Raw genomic sequence first — 22157 nt, forward strand, 5'->3', positions numbered from 1 at the left:
GTGTTTAATACTTAACATGTCCTCTCCTTCTTTCACAGGAGCTTAATGTCCTGAAGCCGAAAGCAGGCTTCCGTCTCTGGCTGACAGCAGAAGTTCACCCCAGATTTCCTCCCATACTGTTGCAGTCCAGCCTCAAGATCACCTATGAGGTACTCACACACATTTATAACCACAAATAAACAGGTATAGAGACAGTAACACCATTATTCTAATGAAGTAGCTCACAGTGAAGTATACGGCTAGGTAGCATTGACCATACAAATATCAATCATTAACCCTGCAGTTGTTGTTTTCACACATAGTCATTCATCCCTATTGCTTTTCCCTACATAGTGTTAAAGCTTCTACATTTACTTCACCAACTATGAACTGTTGGTGAATTTCTATGTTTGTCTGATCATCAGTAATGATGATGGGCTGTAGGCTACATTACAAGTGCATATTCACAATACTGGCATTTTTTTTGTTTTTTAAACTGTCATACAATCACAAAACATTTTAAATGGATACCAACGCAATGCAGAGACATATAAATACTGATGACGCAGAAGCCTGCAGCATGTGTGTTAGTGATGCATGGTTTAATGCTCAGTGTGTTTCTGATGAAAGTTGTGCTTAAGGGGTTAAATGCTTCAGCAGCCAAGCATGCTGCACAAACAGCCTCTCTCCCTCTATTGGTCTGTCCATCTTTTTTTTCTCGCAGACACACTTGCTTTCTTTCATGTGTGGACTTTTACTGACAAACCTTAGATGTATGCACTCACCCTGAGCACATCCCCAGTGATAACCTCTGCAATGTGCTAACATATATTTGGAATGCTGGACCTTTAAATTTCAGAGCTGATTTATCCCTTTACAGTCAAACAATAGATTGTTTTGTTTCTGTTGCTTTTTACCATGAACAGCTGTGTATTTGTAATATAATTTCTCAGAGCTGATCTGCAAAATTGTAGCTGGGACTTATCAAGAAATGTTCAATTTATTCTTGTAAATAATTTGTTTTAGTGTTTGTACAAATGGACATGTGAACTTGCATAACATTGAGTACCACATCCACCACACAACCACAAAAGTTACTCCACCATTTCCATATCCAACAGCCACTTTCAAAGTGCCATTTCATCAGACTTAGAGTGCATATCAACATCTCAAAATTCTCATTGAGCAAACATTAAATTCTATGTATGTAATTTCCTAGGAGATATGGATGCAGTAGTTTCATGTGAGGAAAAAAAGGAGAAACAAATACAATTCAGACTGACTAGGAAAGTACCATGTGAAAACTGGGCACCTTTCTGGGTAGCATATGCAGAGATTTTGTCCATTTTGGCAAATTTAGTACATATGCTATTACTGGCTGTGCATATCATCAAAAACCCCAGATGGTGGTAGCAAATGTTCAGCTGATAATGTGGGAAATAATGTGTGCTCATTGTTTCTGTTATAAATTAAGGATTTTATTGCAAGAGGAATCAGATACAAAGAGAACTGACTCATGTCGCAAAATTTACTATTGAAGTAAAGCACGGTAATAAATGTGAATATGGCACAGCCATTTGTTTTGAAACACTTGTTGTGAATCCTGGATCCCAGCTAGAAGTGACTTCAAAGAAAAATAAGTATTTTGCATAACATTCATGTTACCTGTGCTCTTAACATGATTTATTCTCTCTGCCTGTGGTCATTCAGTGCCTTTGTGATTTTAGATCAGTCTATTTTTTATTATTCAAAATCATTACAAGAATTGTGTAATCTCAGCAATCTCAACAGAAGGCAAAACCACAGCAATGCCTCTTTTTTGTCTCATGTCAACTTGCTTTGCAGTTCTTAAGTTAGATGCATACCTTTGCCTTGCTGTTTTTTGTGACTGTGACCTTTGCAATTTGAACTTCGATTGTCCCAAAAGAATCCATCTACATAGAAGCCACTTCCTCCCCTTTGCCTTATTTTTTTTGTCTTTCTCATGTCCAGGCTCCTCCTGGGTTGAAGAAGAATCTGCTGAGGACATATGAGTCTTGGACTCCAGAGCAGATCAGTAAAGGTTTGCTCCTATCCTCTCTTCCTAAAATATTTTATGAAGTCAGTTAGTTGTCAAATTTTCTTATTTTCCTCTTCTAAGCAATGATGGAAGTCTTTTGAATGATGCCACTTATGATTGCATAAATCAGTTTTTCTTCTGAAGACACGATTAACAGTACAGTATATAAGCTAACGACAGCATGTAGCTAACAAGCTGGCCCCAGGCTAAAACACATTTGTACTTAGTTTGTATCGACGATAAAAGGTAGAGTTAACATGTTCAACAATAAATTGGATGTATGCTGTTATAACAGTGATAATTATCAAGGCATGTTTTTTTAGCTCAGGCTATGAGTCCTGTGAAGAATGAAATCTGGGGAAGCTTGCAAGTTCTAAGACATGTAATGAACAGTAGGATACAACAAAAAACACTTTCAAAAAGGTCTAAACCATCCAAAGTAGTATGCAATTGTGACATACTGTTGCTGGTTTTTGTTTAGGAGGCATCCTGGCCAGAGCTCAGTCTTTGTTCTGTCTGGCCTGGTTCCACGCTGTCTGCCAAGAGAGACGTAACTACATACCACAGGTAAGATACTAAAACACCTAATATGGATCGAATTTTGTCATGCTTCTACAATTTCATCTTGGGACAATGGTTAATGGACTTGAGTGCTTTTTACACTGCAGGTCACACTTACACAACCATTCACACCCATTCATACGCATTAAGTATGAGCACCGGGATCAACTTGGGGTTAAGTGTCTTGCCCAAGGACACATCAACAGGTGGCTGCAGGAGCTGGGGATCAAACTGCAACCTTTTATTTAAGAGAAGACCAACTCTACCACTGCTCCACAGCTGCCCCAAAGAAGTTAGGATAGCAAATGTTCTTTACAATTTCATTTCAAAGATGGGAACTACAGTCCTTGCATAAATGTTGGAACAGTCTTAATATCCTTGCCAAAAGATTTGTTTTCTCACACACATTATGTGGCCTCTTTTTCCCACTAGCTCAACATAACTACTGAACATGTTTTTTCTAAGCCACTTGATGACCAATACAAAAATCATACAGATTAATATTCAAAGGGAGGAAGTTATGATGACATAAAAGTCCTCGTCAACACATGGACACCCACAGAAAGGATACAATGAAAATAGCCAAGTGATCAGTTTCTTTGTTCTTACTGAGCAGCATAGTGTCTGCTCTTTGTGCTGGGTCTCTGTCAGACACATTGTGTGTGTCAATGTGTGTTATGGTATGTACCTACAGTATGTGGGTGCATAGATGAATATGTGCACATCATAGAGCACAGTGTATTATTCAGTCCCTGAACTGGTGAAGCTTCAGCTGGTACTCTTCGGGCACACAGCTTGTAAATCAGGGGTTTGCGTGTCAACTGAAAATTGATTTAATTGACCCACTAGCTGAATGTGACAAAATCACTTGCATCACTCACTTGTATTTCCCTCAGCATCAATAAAGTATCTATCCATCGATCGATCGATAGATCTATCTATCTACTGTTTTTTAAACCGAAGTGTAGCTCTGCTGTAACAGTCTCATAGAAAGGCAAGTTTATTTGTTTAACACATTCTATACAAAAAGGCAACTCAATGTGCTTTACACGAAAAAAGGAACGTCCAAAGGAAGATCAAGACAACATGCTTAAATAACTAAAATATTTAAATATCAAAATAAAGTTAAAATACTGAGTCCAAAAATACATAAACAAGGAGATACATTTAAAAGAAATCTAAAAATAAATTATAAGAGGGTGCAGTACTCCCAGATAACATACCAATTACTCTCAGTGCAGTAAGTGCAAATTAAAACTTCAGTACAATACAAATAATAAATAAAAAATACAGGTTTTGAGGCACATGAAATCAGAGATGATTTTAACCTGCAGGATTTAATAATGTTGAAAATTGAAGTATAGCTAGTCTCTACTGGCACTTTATTCTAGCTACAAGCAGCGTAGTGGCTAAATGCTGCTTCACCATGTTTTGTTTGGACTCTTCATTTAAGAAGCTGACGTGAGGGGTATACCTTGACGCAAGCCAAACATACCCAGGCTTCCTTTGAGAAAAAACTGGGTCCACAAAACTGGGAGTTAGTGCAGAGAAAATAATTTTGACCCTAATCAGTCTGGCCACTCTACTGAGACTGCATTACTGTTGGTAACACAATCGCTGCATTTGGCTAGAGCTGCTGGCCAGTCCTATTGCTGTTAGATCTGTCAGCTGTCTTTGGCACAGTGAACCACCAAATCCTCCACTTCACATCACTCGTGGTATCTCAGGATCTGCCCTCTGCTAGTTAATTTACTACCTCACAGGGAGATCTTTTAGAGTATTTAATAAAGGAGAAGTCCAAAGCGCAAAATTTGTCTACAGCAGTTTGGATTGGAGTGCCTCAAGGGTCAGTGCTTGGTCCCCCTTCTGTTCTCAATATACACCATCCAACCTGGTGCAAAAATCCTCTCCTCTGGTTTCTCATACCACTGCTATGCTGACGACACCTAGCTCTTTCTGTCATTCCCGCCAAATTACATGACAGTCTCAGCAAGAATTTTATTATGCCTGGCTGATATCTTTAAATGGATGATGAATGTCACAAACATCAGGTCACTTCACTTCACTTATCCCTCCACTGGCTCCCAGTTGCTCCTCACATTCAATTTTAAATTCTGTGGCTCGCTTACAACAATGACAAAATGGCTCATCCCTACTTAAACTCTCTTTTCCATGTGTACACTTACTACCGCCCACTCAGTCTGCCAATGAAAGGCCCCTGGTCCTACCTTCACAACAGGGCCCTAAGTGTCTGACTAGACTCTTCTTCTCTGTGGGCCCCTGTTGGTAGAATTAATGACCAAAATGCTTTCTATTTTCAGTCTCTTTCCAGCTTTAAGAATAAACTAAAGACCCAGCTCTTTTCATGAACACCTACACACATAATGATAGTGATGGGACTGACGATGGCAATGATGATAATGATATTGATGACGATATGAAAAATATAAACACTTCAAAAGAAAAACTGTGTCCAACTTAAAGCTGACTTAAAGCTGTTTGTTTGCAACGTTGTTCTCTCCTTTCTAGATCCTTGCTTTTGTTGTACTGTCTCTCAGATGTACTTTACTTTTGAAAAAAGCCCCTGCTCAATGAAATGTAGAATTCAGGAGTCAGCTTTAAAAATCTGTTTCACAATTGGTAGCATGCAAGTGTTTGCCAGAGTCTCAAAATGCACTGGGACTCATTTGTTTCTGTATGTATCATCGTAATGCCAATGCTAAAAGTCAGCAGTTACAGAAACACTGGATCTATTTTTGTCTGCTGACCAACACACACAAAACCCAAAACACATTTCTTTTAACTTACTTCCAACCTGGATTGCTGTGTCTCTTTTGTCCTCTTCAAGTCACTGAATCTCTGATAAGTGTTTTCATTTGAGATGGTAATGTTGTTCCTCAACCAAGAACACAATTGCCTAATAACTCAAACAGTCACAGATCTGTTCATCTGCTCCAGTATCGATGAATCCCTACTTACCGGTACTTCTGCTTTTCTCCCGCCTTTGGTAATTTTATTATCTCTGTTTTCAAAATGTTTTCATGTCTGTTTAGAGATCACTTTGTTTAGAAAAACAGAGGAATATATGCTCAGCGTGAAAAGAAAAAAATTGTTAAAGGTAAGATAGAGAGAAGAATAAAGATAAAAACAGAGACGGAGGCAGGTCTTCACATGCTTGGTTGTGTGTGACAAACAGTGCATAAATAGATATTAAGGTTTCTGTCTGTTGGACATGTAAGAACAAAGAGTGGCAATGTATGTCTTGTGAACAAGTAACCTGGTAGCACATTGTCCAAAGTGCATACAAAATTACTGGGAATATAAAGATGATTAAGCAAATACATGCACACAAAACACACATTTGCAGTCATATTTATTAGACCCATACATAGAATCATTCAGAGTAAGCAGCAAATTGTATGTCTGTGAATCAAATGCTTGATTCAGAGCACAATCAATCTCACATTTAAACATTTAAACAAATTAATAAAAGTGCTTGGCTCATGCCCTGATGAAACAGTCTGTAAATACACACTCAAGCAAACATTCCAGAACAACACAAATTGAAAGATTTACTTAACATGCCAACACAGTTCTCTTTCATCCACCACTAGCATCAGTGGGCAGATTAAAACTGCTGATTGAAAAGCAGTGAAGTGCAACAAACACACGTAAAAAAAGACTGCCCTGTCCCTCCATTATGATTCAACACCTTCGTAACTTTTTGTCTTTCTCAGACGGTTAATGTTGTTCTACTATATTTGTGCTAAACTGTGGCTGCCCTTTTGTGCACAGACTCTGAAACCTCAGTGCTAAATGTTTTTACTCTTAAACCATTGTAGCCCCCACACAACAGCTAATGGAGATATTACTTCCATCAAGTTAATTCGGGAGTCCATATTGGGGCTGTATCTCTAAACCTTTGTAGCCCTGAATATATATGAAAAGCAAAACAATGGATGTTGGTTGGTGTCTTGCCTCAGTTATTCCTGATACGCTCAATAAATAGTTTCCCTGAAAACCAGAGCCACAATAGTTATTTAATTTGTTTATCTTTACTGATCAGGATTTAGCTATATTTACTCTTCTGTGTTTCTGTGACTTTGATCGTTGGGGTAGAGCTACACTGACACACTTTTTTGTAGAAGATTAATATGAAAAAAAAAGAATATGTGTGAGAGATGATACTTTTTACATTGATGTGTGATTCTGAATGCCATCTGTCACTGTTTGGTTGACACATTCTGAAAGTAATACTGGTACTTGAAACACGGTGTCTGTCTTACAGGTTCTACTACAAATATCTTGCAATTTTTTTGTCCTTTATTCCTCTTTCTTTGCTTCACCCAGGGTTGGACGAAGTTCTACGAATTTTCTTTGTCGGACCTCCGTGCTGGCTTTGAAATCATCGACAGGCTTTTTGAAGGTAGGAAGGCTGATAACGATCACTACAGTGTAGTAGGAAGCTCTGCTTATCTGCTCTGCAACACATGCCAGTTATGACTGGAATCTGTTGAGTCTTAGATCTATTTCCTCTTTTATGTACACTTCCCTTAATAGAGTATGACATTGACAGCTCAGCATTTGCATTTCAATGCTGAGTATATACTAGGCCATTTGTTATGTCGCTGCCTTTCTGTATGCATGCTGGTGTTCTTTTGTTCTGTGTCTGCCGATGATCCATTTTTAAGCCTATGTTCTTTTGGTTGTCTTTATATCACCAAGGAGGTAAACCTTTCCAGTGGGAGTTTGTCCATGGCCTGTTGGAGAGTGCCATTTATGGTGGACGCATTGACAACCCCTCTGACCTCCGTATCTTACGCTCCTACCTGGAGCAGTTTTTCTCTGCACATCTCCTCTCGTCCTCCTTCTCAGCTGGTCAGAGAAAGAGCAGAGGAGGAACACGCTTCTTCCCAACTCAGATCAGCCTCCCAAACTCCTGCTCCATATTGGTAGGGTGTCTTTGTGACCGAGTGGTAAAAGTCAGCAAGCATTTACATAAACAATTAAATTGCAGACATAGGGGATGCATGTGGGACTCTTAAATAAGTTAAAGAAGATAGTTGTTTTGCTACAGAAACTGGAACAGATGTATATTTGTTCTGTACTTTGAAGCTTAAGCTGCTTTGTAATGTAATCAAACCCTGATAGTTTAAGGCACGCTGGGGGAGAAGCAAGAACAAGCTCCATTTGAAGGTGGTTTATAAAGTAGCCACAACAAATAAAATCAGTTTGCCTCAAGTAAGCACCATTTTTATTCTATATATTGCTTTGAATTGTTTTAATGAAGCTGAGTAAACCATCTTTGGAAATCTGTGAATTTGAAGTCCTTCTTAAATAATAGTATACCGTAGAGGTATTAAAAGACCATTTACGTTACAAAAGTAGTCTAACAGTATTCTTTATTTTACGCTATTTAGAGCAAGTTCACTAGTAGCTTACATGATTTTACTCTAGTATCACAAGGGCTTTGCAGTTCTCAGTTGTCTCAGTCTCTCTCCAGATTTCTCATGTAGGTACAATTCTGTGTGTGACCTGTTTGTGACTCTGTGCCTTTCCAGGACTACCGCAGTGTCATAGAGAATCTCCCTGAGGACGACAGACCGGCATTCTTTGGTCTGCCCGCCAACATTGAGAGATCCTCTCAGAGAATTATCAGCTCCCAGGTCCGCCCACACACTCACAGTCATACACACAAAGCCACCTGCTTATTCCCACAAGCACACAGCACCATCAACACAGCCTCCATCTCTACCCCACACATACAGGAATACAAACGCAGAAGCACATACTCACATTTATTCCCATTCACACAGAAAAATGTATAGGTGTGTACCGTGTTTAACTGACATATACATTTAAGAATTCTCAAAAGCATATTCATCAGGAAAGATACACTGTTTATGCAAATTAAAGCAGACAGATTCACAGACATGCCAGAACAAAAAGAGATAACACACACGCTCACAGAGGACCTGGTATTGAATGAAAATGTGGAGCCTTGGAGCATTTGTGTCTCTCAGAAACAGAACTCTCACTTACCACTACAGATTATCTCTGGTCACATGTGCCTCTCAGGTGCAATCAGACTAAAAGACAAAGAATGTTCTTATTTTGCTTTATATGTCCAAATTTGACTGCTAGGAAATCCTGGCAGTCTTTTTAAATGCTGTGATTGGCCAATCCTCCCGTAGAATATATATTTGCTGTAGGCAGTGTTGGTGATAACGCATTAGAAAGTAATCCATTAGAGTACTCAGATTCCTTTTTTGTAGTGACGAGTAGCGTAATAAGTTAGTTCCGCAAATTAAGTAATCAGTTAATAGTTACTTTTTCATTAAAGTAGTCCTTTACTGAAAAAAAAATATGCTTCTCCCTCTTCCTTCAGTCACCTCAAAAGAAAATAAATCCCAGAGTCATCCGCAGTTTCTTAGGGCTTTCACACTTGCAGACATCAACTGAAAAACTCAGGATATTTCTAAGAGGAGTTGTATGTGTGAACGTAATCAGCCACATTTTCCGCTCGAACTTCACCCGGAGTTTCTCCTACCAGACTCCTAGTATTTTTTCCACAGTAAGTCCGAACGGGCTGATGTGAGAATGCCGAAGGTAATTGTCCAGAGAATTCAGCTCGAGCCAGTAGGAGGGGGAGTGACTGCTGCATAGAGTGTATACATGTGGCAGCTACAATCTCGCTCTTATATATGTGAAAATATATATTATATAAAATATATATTCTTCTGATTCTCTTCCTCTGGGCAGGTAGCTGCATTTAAGCAACCTTCAGATAAGTCTGCACGCATGCGTGTAGTGTTCTAAGTGTTTGAAAGACAGTTAAAAGTCAGAGTGAAAAATAACAGAAATCAAGTGGCTCTGTCATTTTCCTTTAGATTCTTGTTTCTATTTTCTTTTCCTTTTCCTTTTCCCTATTCTACATTTATTAACCCAGCAGCTGGTGTCAGCTTATTAATAATTGCAATTTGTGACTCAGGCACAACATATCTTTATCCACATCCATTTTTCCTATTATATGTATGTGCCTCCTTTTTATTGTGTCTATCAAAAATGTTGTATTCTAACCATCAACATCCAGAAACAATCGGTACATACTTGACATAAGGAGTTTAGGACAAATTCAGTTTCAAAAATGTACATTCTAAGGTAGATATGAACTCCAGCAATTTCTCTCCAAACATGCTGCAGCTCAATTTGAACATGTGTTGCTACATCAAGCTGCATGAGAGCCTGAAAAAGCACATTGAATATATCCACATTAAAGTCAATGTCACCATGAGGATTATGTTGATCTGGTCCTTGTCAATACATGTTCAGGTGTTTTCCAGTGGCCTGACATCCACCCAGTGAGACAGGAGTCAAAGTGTAGTTCCTGCCAAAATGAACTCACTTTACACATTTGCATCAAATTTTTGCCACATCACTGATCTCTGTACAGCAAGGCAATTTATCTCCTAATTACTGTTCAAATTACAGAGATGATTACTCCGCCAGATTTTTGGAACTGCAACATTACACAACACTGTTTCTGCCTTTTTTATGAGTCGTCATTGGACTCTTTGTGTGTTTGTGTGTTTGTATATGTCTCTTTACTCTCCTAGCAAACACACAACCTCAGTCATGTTCAAGGCACTCACCTTCATTTAGGAGACATGAAAGCAGTTTATTTTAGGGTCAGGACTTCGATTTGAGGTTGAGGTGTTTTACCAGGCAGCCATCCGTTTTCATTTATTTCACTATGAAATAAAATTCACCTTGCAGAGACATGAAACAAGGTTTAGATGGGTAATCTGTCATTGTGAAGATCATGTCTGGTTTTATTGTGCTCAAGGTTATGTTGTCATTGTGCAGAAGTTGCATTTGTGAGTGTAAACCAGTTTTAAAGATTCTACGCCTCAGCAATAATGTAGTTTGAACTAATACTTCAATACTTAATAATTTACTTAAAATACACTTCTAGCATAATGGTTGAGGTTAGACACAAAGGTAAGGGCAGAGATTATTTTCCTTTAAAAACGTGGAAATATATGTTGCATGTTGTTAAAAATATAACAAAATATATAAAACAAAAATATAAAAATGTATTCCTAGTAATTACATTTTTCAGCTACAACATGTTCTTTAAGCATTGAGCTTAACACCTCTGTAGTTACGATAAAAACCTGAACCATGCTAAGCCAGATGGGGGAGCCATGAGAATAAAGTCGAGGAATGGAGGATCAACTCAAGGATATTAAGACATTTCAATGTGGATGTGTGTTTGCATGTGCTTTGGGTTATTTTTCCTTTTCTATCTGTTTGCACTGCCTCTGTTAGCTATAACACACGTGGGGTTGCAGATGGCTTGCAGTATTTATGTTCATCCTGTCATGAATAATTATCAATGGTGGATGGCTGTCTGTTCGTATATATGTATGTTTGAGAATGTGTGTGTGTGTGTGTGTGTGTGTGTGTGTGTGTGTGTGTGTGTGTGTGTGTGTGTGTGTGTGTGTGTGTGTGTGTGTGTGTGTGTGTGTCTGTGTGTGTGTCTGTGTGTGTGTGTGTCTGTGTGTGTGTCTGTGTGTGTGTGTGTGTGTGATGGTCACTGCAGATTCTGATGTAACACATCGAAACACAGTATCACATATGGAGTGCACTAAATGTGTTCATTCACTTTCCTTTTTTTCTTTGTGTAAAGAGAGAGAGAATGAGACAGCACAGAACGAAAGACTTCAATCCAAAGAGAAATGGAAGATCTACAGAAAGGGTTCATGTCTGAAATGCACTCTTTTTGAGAACAATATCTTATCACTGTGAAAGTAGCTAAATTGAAAATAAAAAACTGAATCAGTTCAAATGCATCCTTGCATTAAGAGCAACATAAATGAGTACACCTCTTAAAAAACTAAAACATAATGAAATAAATTAAGTGGGAAATATGATGGACAGATGGTTCTGATGTTTTTTGTGCTAGCACATGTCTTTCTGTGAGCACTTATCCTCAGCACACCCACTTAAACCATACAGAACCATTACAGCCCGTTTGCTCAGTCCCATGAGGGAGTTAATGCATTGAAGCCCATTCATCCTGTCAGTGAGGTCTGCTGATCACTAGAACCACCAACCTAGTTTAATTCACACCATCTCTCAAGGTCCTGTGTGTGTGTGTGTGTGTGTGTGTGTATGTGTATGTGTATGTGTGTGTGTGTGTGTGTGTGTGTGTGTGTGTGTGTGTGTGTGTGTGCGCGTGTGCGTGCGTGCGTGCGTGCGTGCGTGCGTGCGTGCGCGTGCGTGTCCTCACCTAGTTCTCCTATGTGTAATTGTCTCCCCCTCCTGCTGTTATTTTTCACTGTCAAGTTCATGCTCTCTCTCTCTCTCTCTCTCTCTCTCTCTCTCTCTCTCTCTCTCTCTCTCTCTCTCTCTCTCTCTCTCTCTCTCTCTCTCTCTCTCTCTCTCTCTCTCTCTCTCTCTCTCTCTCTCCCTCCCTCCCTCCCCCCCACCCCACCCTTAATGTATGCCCTGATCTCCTCCTAAAGACCCATTGTCACTTTCTGTGGGTCAGGATCTTAACCAAACTCACGCACACTAAAAAAGAGCCGGGGGCCAAAAAGGTATTGGTTTGAATGACCAGACATAGGTCAGAATAGTCCTTTATGTTTAAGCTATGCCTTGGTTTATAGACATGATGGATGATGTATTATAGCCCTGTTTCCACCAAGCAGTCCTGTTTAGTTCAGTCCAGTTTGGTCAAATAAACTCTGATCTTTTTTGCGTTTCCACAGTCAACCCTTAATTGGTAAGCAGAGTGTAAGCTCGTTAGCGGCAGCTACATAATTAAGTGACATCACAGCAGAGTGACACAGTATAGGTCACCAATAAATTCCACAAAGACGAAGAACGCGACACAGTAACAAAATAGTTGTTACTGTCAAGTTGATGTCAAGTTGAGGTCCAGTGGGCAGTGCTACGGGCTGGAATTAGTTCATTAAAAACAAAAGCATAAATAAAATAAATAAATGTTAATATATTTCTATCTTTAGATATTTTAACTCATCTTCAGCTGCCCTCATTTTAACTGATGCCAGGTCTCGAAGGTCTCGATTAGCTATCTGTTTTTTTATCCTTTTTTAATCTGTCTCGCACTCTCTCTCTCAAACATAGAAATACACATAGATGCACACTCACACACACAAACACACACATACAATATAAGCACACTCTCCCTTCTGAGCCGAGAAGATAAAGTAGGTGTTCAGTAAAGAGTACTCCTGGTCCAAATGAAAGCCAGTTATCAGACACGTCGCCTTCCTAACATCATGCACATACATAGAAACGAGACAACCACATAAACACACACTCTCAGTCAAGATAAAAGCACTATCCAGGACTCGGAGCCTGGAGCTGAGCCTGCTTGATTAGGTTTGTAAGCAGCTGTAAGGAGACGTGTTTGGGGTTTGGCCTTTTTTCACTATTCCAGGACTTGAAACAGTGTTAACAGTCACTGGAGAGCGTTAGCAGCAGAGATGTCAGCGACATATCATTACAGTATCTTTAAAAAACTTAGGTTTTCTTTTTCTTCAAATTAGATTGATTTTGGGTGAAATTAGCAAAGGGACATATACATTTTACAAATTTTTCACAGGAGACAGTTTCAGTTATAAATACCCGAAGCTCCATTTGAAATCTCTACATGATGATTCTTTATTATATCCGTCATACATCTTTGTGTAAGTCGTGACCATTTATTTTTGTGTGACCTTTTCAAGCGTGCTACACGACCTGCTTAGAAAACAAATGTGACCCTTCTGTGCAACTTCTGCAACGCCTTTGATTCATTTGTTTGTGTTTCTTATCGATTAACTCGCAGGTGATTTCCCAGCTTCGTGTTCTGAGCCGCTCAGTAGCAACCGGTTCAAAGTTTGACAGGGAGCTTTGGTCGAATGGACTTTCACCCGTCCTCAACTTGTGGAAGAAACTCAACCAGGTTAGTACTTTTTTTTTTGCAGTTCAGCTTTCCAGTTCTCAATTTTTCTTCTCTTTAACTTAAATTCTTAAAATGTTCTGCTGAGTCATCAGAAACATATATATTTATTTTCTGTTGCATCTGCAAACCAAACCACAAACCAATACTTTTCTGAAAAAGGAACAAAACTATACTTTCAGTGCTTGAGACGATGAGGTTGCCTCACCAATTGTACATTAGACGTACAAAAATAATATTCCCTAAGGATTTATCGAACAACTTCTGACATTTCTTGAGTTTCTTTCGTTCCGATCCATTGAGCTACACATTTTCACAAGGCCTGAAATCTTACTGAATACAGGAATAGTCACTGTCTTTAGATTTCTGAAGGTGATAATATCACTATGTCACTGAAATGAGAGATTCACTGTCCTGGAATCACTTGAAATTCTAATGTTGAAAATGCTTATATATTTAATGTAATTGTGTGATCCACCTCCTTGTCCCTGTGTAGATTTGAAATCATAAATAATTGGGCAGGTTTTCAGTGATTTTCAAACGTTGGAATTCCAAACAGGTCTTTATTTGTATTGGAAATCATGTTGTTATTTTTTTGCTCATACAGCAGCAGCTAGTATAAATGAAAAGCAGCAAAACCTAATTGGAAGTTGTTAGAGTTTAATTGATCTCTGTTTGTGAAAGCTCTGTGGCTGCTCGGAGACCGACATCTTTCCAAATTAAAAGGAAATCTACCTCTACATTAAATAATTTAGCCATCACAGAGCCTCTCACTCTGCCTCTGTTTTATGCACTCTCGTGCTGTTTATGACACATATTCTATCATATTCTCCATCAACCTTCAGTCTTTTAGTCTTTATTTGCCTGTTCGGTTACATTTTTGAATAGAGACAATAACATAGCTGTAGTCGAGCCGAATCCCATCCTACCAGCCTTTTTTCCCTTTGTCTCATTTATCTCTCACTGTCCATTGTCTAAATTCCTCCATCCCACCGCCCTACTGTCCCTCTCTTTTCCCTTCTGCCTCTTACTGTTTAGATGTGAAAATGAAACAGGGTGTAGCTACTGAATTTGATTTCTGCAACAGAATAATAGAGCGCTGTGTAAACTATATAAAACAAATGAAAAACAAATTGTCCCCCTGGTTTGTACTGAAAAAAGAGAAACAGTTTGTTATTTGGTTACATCTCTGTGACGTTGAATAAACTTAAGGGAATGAAAGCAAAACTAGGACAAATGTTCAATAATAAACAGCAAGTCTTACAGCACAAAAACCCAAAGTAAAAATATCTATAACTCTGAATCAGAATCCCATAAGGGGAAATTTGTTTTGTAGCGGAGCATACAGAAAGACATCACAGACAAGGACATCACCAACACTTAAATTTTACCTAATAAAAGCTCTGATGTAATTAAATAAGGATCATCTAATTTAATGTGTGATACCTTCTTTCCTTCTGACCTCACTGTTATTCTCTTTCTGTTCCGATTCTTATTCTCAGCTGACTCAATCTCAACTGAAATCAATCTGACTTTCTTGTCATAATACCAACATGTCTGTTTGTCTGTCCTTTATCTACCAGGGTTCTACTCTGATTCACCAGAAGGTGGCTCCACCAACAGAAGGTCATGGGTCACCAGTCCTGTCGTTCATCGTTTTGGAGCAGTTCAATGGCGTCCGCTTGGTCCAGGTGTGTCAGAAAATCTATAGTACTACTACTACTACTACTTATTTTTCTTACATCATTTTAGAAAGGGTTACTTCACCTGCATCGAAATGTTAAGAGAGGAAAACATTTTGGCTGGCATATTTACAGAAAATGTGTAATTTGGTACATGCTGTAGCTTCAGTTAAACAGAATAACATTTGTACCTTGCAAAATAAAGAAAAACAATTTAGCAGTCTATGTATAAAAGCCATTCCAGTTATTAAGTTACATCACAGGTGACATAAATACATTTAAAAAATAATTTAATTCCTCAATGTACTTCTTTACTGGTGCATGAGTGCACCTGATAATGTACGGTAATCAATTTAAAAAAAAAAGTGTGTTCTTGTCTTTTTAAACTCAGCCAGTCATTTAAAGGTCCTGTTGTATGAACCAGTTCACAGTAACTGAAAAAACAGATGCCAATGACACCTCAGGACGTCAGTCCTCTTAAACGTCTTCTCAGTGTGTGTGTACTTAACTGTTCTTGTTTTCTCAGAGTATCCACCAATCCCTGGCTGCACTCAGCAAGGTCATCAGAGGGACCCAACTGCTAACACCTGACGTTCAAAAACTGGCCACTGCTCTGCTCAATCAAGAGGTGAGAAAAGAAAAAGGAAGAAGGGTAAATGAGTGAAAGAACGGAAATACTGTATACAGGTTGTTCTTTCTAGAGTAAAATTGCAAATTAAGACACAACGTAAATGCTAGTTTGTCTTCATAGATAGAAATCTGTCATTTTGTATATGTGCAATTTCAAGATGACACACATTTTGGTTTATATCAAAGATTCAATGAAAATTAATTTTAAAAAGGTACCTTCCTGTTGCCCTGTATGATGAATTTTAAATTGGCTCAGTGCTTTCTTTCTGGGACTTTCCACCACATGCATGAAGCATCATGTAAATCATTACAGAAGCAGCACCTTTTCTCCACTGACATTTTGATTTTTGATATATCCAATCATCAAATTTACCGTGAAGTTTATATTACATATTTAAAATAATGTTTCTCGTCATTGAAATATCTTGTTTTAAAGGAGAAGTTTAAAATGTCCCCCAAACTGGGATGAAGTTATGGCCACAGGGGCACACACAGTGTTCAGAGCTCACTTGTAGAGATCCAGCAAAAAACAGCAGGTATCCTCCCGTGTGTCCCCGGGCTGAGATGAGGACAAAAAGGATGTGATGATGTACAGTAGAGGAGGATAGATACACAATCAACCTTTTACTCTTTCTGTGTTTGTAATCTCTTGAGAGCAGCCAACGGCATATTTCCTTCCACACTGCTCTCCTTCCTCTCTCTTTTTATATTAATCAGCAGCTCGCCTGCATCATCCTTGTCTACCTCCCAAACTACAGTAACTTTCTCTAATTTTCATCTCATAGTTTTTTATCTCTCTCCTCTCAAATGTTTTTCTTTTTAAAAAAAAAATCAATTTGGGGTTATTACAAGGTTTAGAAATGTTTTAGCTTCAAAAAGAGGCGGAGAAGTGGTGTGAACAAATAGTTTTTCCAATACCAATATCTGACATATTTTTGAAAGCATGCAAAATCCCAAGCTACATATGAGCTGCATTGCCATCACCCTGTTGCCATAAATTACATTGAAAACAGTAAAACTAGGTGTATGTAATGATCATTTATAACATCATCTTTTAAAGTTAGACATAAACATTTCACTAACATGCTAATTCATGGTTCACAATCTAAATACATTTTATAATTATACATATGTTATGAGTTTTACAAATGAGGAGTCCTCTGAGTACATGAATACAGTCCTAGTATGCTCAGTAACTAATGAGTATATAAAACTGAGGACCCCCCACCACATCCTCTTTTAAATTGAACTGTAAAATTGAACTGTAAAAAATACTTTCCATGGCCCAAAGTAGGGAAGCTCAGACTTTTCTCTTTGATGGTCTTGTCTATGACCCACTCTGAGCTGTCTCTCTGTGCATAATTAAAATGCAGCTTTTCAATGAGTTGATGGACAATTAAACTGGTCCACTGTATTAGTTTTGTAGGGCAATGCTACTTTGTAAGTTTTACCATGGCCTGTTTTTTAAGCTAAGAGGATTAATTATGGCCCAAGACATCTGCACTGTTTAAAAGCCATCTTCTTCCTCAGACCCAGATCTCAGTTTATTGAACAAAGGTTGCCTAAACTATCTGAGAAGGCTTTGGAGCCCAAAGGCAAAAGGCAACAGCAGCTGTACTCTTTCTTTATGCTGCAGTACGTGTTGGCAGTCTACAAAATCCTTGACCATTATGAAATTAACCACCAGCAGAGTTATTTCTGACATATCATCAAACACTCGATGACTTTACATTTCACATCCTTCTCTAAAACTAACTCCACTCATGGACGAAAGAGGACGTACAGCAAAAGATAAATAGTGAATTAATCTTATCTTTGTATCAGTCCCTGGTTATAAAGACTTTGATACTGTTGGAACTCAATCCGTTCATTTTATGGCCCTTTGTGTCTTGGTGTACCATTGTGTAGATGCTATAAGAATCTTAAGCGTAGGTTTTGATTCATTTTAGTTGATTGTAGCAATATTTTCTGAGACTTTGGGCCCTATCATATCATCTCATATTGCTGATACATTCAAATCCAGTTTTTAATTGGTTAGAGAGCTGAGAGACAGCAGTGTCTAACACACACAGAAACACACACAGAAGGACACACACTCACATGCAAATGAGAGTTGGAGTTATAATAATTCTTGTACATAACTGACAAAATGCAAAAAAAACTGCAGTTCCTAGAGTGTCCACTTTAGGCTGTCTACAAAAGACCCATAGGTAGCAGCAGAAATAAAAATGTTTACAGCCTAAAATAGTTAATGTCTTGACCAGCACACACTGAACACATGTGTATTTATAAAAAATTAAAAAAAAGATCCATTTAGATTTTATGAAGGATAAGAGTTATTCATATTAGGGGCATGGCTGCTCTGACTGACAGGCCAGCTTATTGTAGCTGTTTGTCAGGAGGCTTTTAACCCACCTGAGCCACGGGTCTTTGCTTGTTAACAGGTTGACCATAGTTCAGTAGAGTCAGCATTTCCATTGTTGTCGAATGCAGTCAGCACTGATACGTCAGTGTGACTACCTTCATGTTTATTACAGTCTATGCTTACGCCTCACTTAGCTTTCAGATTGTGCGCTGTGTGAGAAGCAAAATGTAGTCAGACACGCCTCAAATCCCTTTTGACAGCACGCTTTACACCATCAAAAGAGTGCTTTTTGTTTCACAACTCAGTATTTGTCGTCAAAATTGAGAGAAGTATCATCCAGTTGACAACCTTTCATTGCCTTCTATTCTAAATAATGAAATCATTGACTATAACATCCTCTATGCTAGAAAATAGAGCTACATCTTATAAACGTGTTTTACTGTATACTTTTAGTTTTCTATTTGATAAAACATTATTGGTTGAACTGTTTTCTCTAATACAAGAAACATTTTGTATTCAAGTTGCTCAACAAACAATTATAAAAAGACATGATATATATCATCCTCACATTAGTTACAGGTGATTGTTGCTATAGCTGAAAAAAGCATTACAGCACAGAGTGTAAATGAGAGGAGTCTGTGCAAACTAACCTTCACTGTTAGGCTCAGTTTCAAGCACAAGAAAAGGAACTGAAGGAGCTACTGTAGTGATGTGATTTATATGACTGGGAAATGGACCATTTAGGTTTGTAATATTGAAAAAGTATTGTGGGCTGGAGGAATCAGCTCCATAGCCCCTCTCCTCGGCTGTACAGTAAAAAAAATAATTAGATACTTGGAAACAACCCAAGCATCAGAAGAGACTAGTAAGCTGTGCACCACTGCCTTTAGTCAATGGAAATATCATTAATATCATGAAGACTGATGCAGAGATGATTTTTTGATAAATCATCTGTAGGACCAGTTCATTTTTCACTGCCAACTAATGATGAAATGTAATTAACATGCCAAAGTTACTAGTTTATTTTATTATGTCATCATGGTTTCTTAACAGCAAACTGCATTCAATAGCAAAAATTGATCAAAGCAATCTTGTTGTCTAAACATTTGCTTTCCAATATATTTTCCTATAAACTATTTCTTAAACTCAGCTTTGCCAAGTGCAATGCAAAATCATTGATGTGTCAACATTAGATTGTGTTCGCAATTATAATCACTGAGTGTGAACAAAACAACACAGACGACTTTGGAAGGAGTGATGATTTCTTTGTCAAATAAAGAGAGCTCCCTATCGCTGCCTCCACTCTTTGCCCCATTTGTCAACAAATGTGTATTTTCTAAATGTACAGGGCCTCTTTATAGCAAACATATCCACATTTTCTTGACATCACTTAGGCCTTCAAGTTTATCTCCTTACTCAGACTTTATTGTGACATTGAGACACACACACAAACTCTGCATTGACTGAGTGGTTGACTTGCAGCTAAGGGATATTCAAGTTCCATTATGACTTTCAAACTTATGTCACATTAAGTTCCTCGTGACTTTGCATATATGTGTGTAAAGTGTATATGTGTATGTCTGTGATATCTGTCTAATACTGAAGGTAACAAGGTCGGCCTAGTTTATTACAGAGCTAACAGTTTTCCCCCTGAGGCAGTTCGTCCACTGGCACCTACACAGATATCGAATTTGTCAGTTCTTTGTTAAACGAACCATTAAAGCGTCGTACAACTGCACATGTGAGAGTTTTAGAATCAGTCACGTCTTTGGTTTAGAGTAACCAAAGCAACTAAACGACTTAGATAGCATCTGTAAGAATTGTAGTCACATTTAAAGGAAGGTAACATTTTCTAACTTTGTATATTCTCTCACCTCTCCTGAGGAGGAAAAACTTTTTACTGCATTGTAAAAAACATCACACAACTTCCTCACATAGAATCACTTTTTTTTTAAGATGAACATTGCCATCCTAAAACAAAAAGTGTTGTTTTTTCTGTGTAGGATTTTTTTCCCAAACCACTGAGGCATTTCAACCTGGGAGATTGAAAATGTCTTATGCTACAGTTTCATGGTGAGACAAAGAACAGAAACAGATGGAAAAACAGAAAAGAGTTAGTGAAATGAACTGTAACCATTGCTCACATGGAAAGACACACCCTGTCACATTTATGTTCACAAGAGTCTGCTGTCATAGTCAAGTTTTGGTTCGCAGTTTAAGTAACAATTAAGACATCAAAATATAAAGAATGGTCAGTATTTATACAGTTGGCAGAATAAAGTAACACAAACACTTGACAGATTTAGTCATTCATGTGTCTGCCAGCTTTAACCCTCTGACATCAGGCCTTGGGAAGGGGATTTCACTTCTGACATCACTGAAAACATAGATCTTGTTTATGCCTGACCAAACAGGACAGTGTTGTCGGGTCGATCTCTTAATGTTGTAAAATTCTGTGATTGTGTTAGTGACATGCAAAGAAAAGTCTTGGGGATTTTCCATTCAATAGTTCCCAGCTGTTAAGTGAATTTCAAGACTTTCTTAGCAACTTGAAATCAAAAGTGCTTTGAAGGACAAATCTAGCAACTTATTGTGCAGGCAACTTAGCAACGTTCCCCTAAAGAATATCTGAAACACAGCCCAGTGGATCTGCAGTCCTCCTGCACGCTGTGACTTTCTGATTTGACAGCTGAGAATAGTGAGCGTGTGTGAGAGAGAGGCACATTGAAATGACCCAACAGATTTCCCACGGCGAAAATAACACGTTATACTTTTCCTCCATGCTGACACTGTTTTCTGTTATGTATTTATTTTTTTCTTTATGGCTCTAAATGAGTTCTCTTTCTCCCCATGTCTGCTCCGCTTTGTCACAGTGTCCTTTAACGTGGCAGAATAAATGGGAGGGACCTGAAGAGCCGATGCAGTACCTCAGAGCTGTTGTAACACGGGCTCTTGCCATACAGGTAATGTATGCATGTTAATGTGCAAAGACATCCTCTACTCTTTTTCTCTGCCTGTTCATGCGTCTGAGGCCGCAGTAAGAATACATAGAAATGTTTATGCAGTTTTCAGACTGCAGGAACTTTTTTATAGTTCTAGGAACCCTCCTCCTTAGTTATTAATTCCGCACTGCAGGAACTATGATCTAGTTTAGTTCTTAAGAGGAACTTTTTTAGCTCCTACTTCTGAGTAGGTACCATGGCCGTGTGAATGCAGACCGAAAAAAAAACTTCTCATAGTGTGTAGTTCTCAAGGAACTCTCTAGTGGAAAGTTCCACTTCAAAATGTCCCCAGTAGTATTTGGTCTGAAAACGCCTCATGATCATTTGTCTTTGCATAGTGTTGACGAGAAATAACTTAAAATCTTGTCTTTGACATTATCATTGTTTAGTTTAACTTAATATTTCCCTGAATGACATTCACATGAGGTTGCTACTGTCTATGAACCTTCAGCAAAAAATAATAATCTTTTAGCATTTCTGTGTTATAACTTGTCGTAAAGGCATCTGCTGATGACCTCACGGGTTATTAGAAACCCAGACACTCCTGGGAATCCTCTATTAAACCAATCTCTCTGGGATGAGACTTGAGAGTTTTGTAATCAGCATTAGCATAATCATCGGAGGATCCATTTAAATCCATTGTGTGTTAATATCCTTCCCAAAAGTTTGTCCTCTGGTTGTGATGAAAATCATGGGGGACCCTTTTGGATTTCTTTAGTTTCAAACGACCTATTTTACCTTCCTCACATTGATAGGCCTGCTTAGATCTTTTTCAAGGTTTCCCCTTCATTATATAAGCCTTCAAAAATCTGGGTCCAATGACCTGACTAAATACATTAAGGTTATGGCTCTGACTGAAATAATCTGGGCAATGTGTTGACTAAATCCATTCCAAAAAAACAAT

General features: G+C 38.3%; 1 protein-coding gene across 1 annotated transcript in view; it reads left to right on the plus strand.

The window, feature by feature from the left end:
* Window positions 1-22157, plus strand: part of dync2h1 (dynein cytoplasmic 2 heavy chain 1) — a 129733-nt gene that overhangs the window by 103328 nt on the left and 4248 nt on the right. The window contains exons 84-93 of the mRNA XM_029280376.2: window positions 39-149; window positions 1972-2041; window positions 2520-2605; window positions 6950-7025; window positions 7325-7551; window positions 8161-8265; window positions 13461-13577; window positions 15158-15265; window positions 15783-15884; window positions 21125-21214. Coding sequence (XP_029136209.2) covers window positions 39-149; window positions 1972-2041; window positions 2520-2605; window positions 6950-7025; window positions 7325-7551; window positions 8161-8265; window positions 13461-13577; window positions 15158-15265; window positions 15783-15884; window positions 21125-21214 — 1092 coding nt within the window. The remainder of the gene's footprint in view (window positions 1-38; window positions 150-1971; window positions 2042-2519; window positions 2606-6949; window positions 7026-7324; window positions 7552-8160; window positions 8266-13460; window positions 13578-15157; window positions 15266-15782; window positions 15885-21124; window positions 21215-22157) is intronic.

The sequence above is a fragment of the Labrus bergylta genome, chromosome 11 (assembly GCF_963930695.1).
Source record: "Labrus bergylta chromosome 11, fLabBer1.1, whole genome shotgun sequence".
In the NCBI taxonomy this organism is placed as follows: Eukaryota; Metazoa; Chordata; class Actinopteri; order Labriformes; family Labridae; genus Labrus; species Labrus bergylta.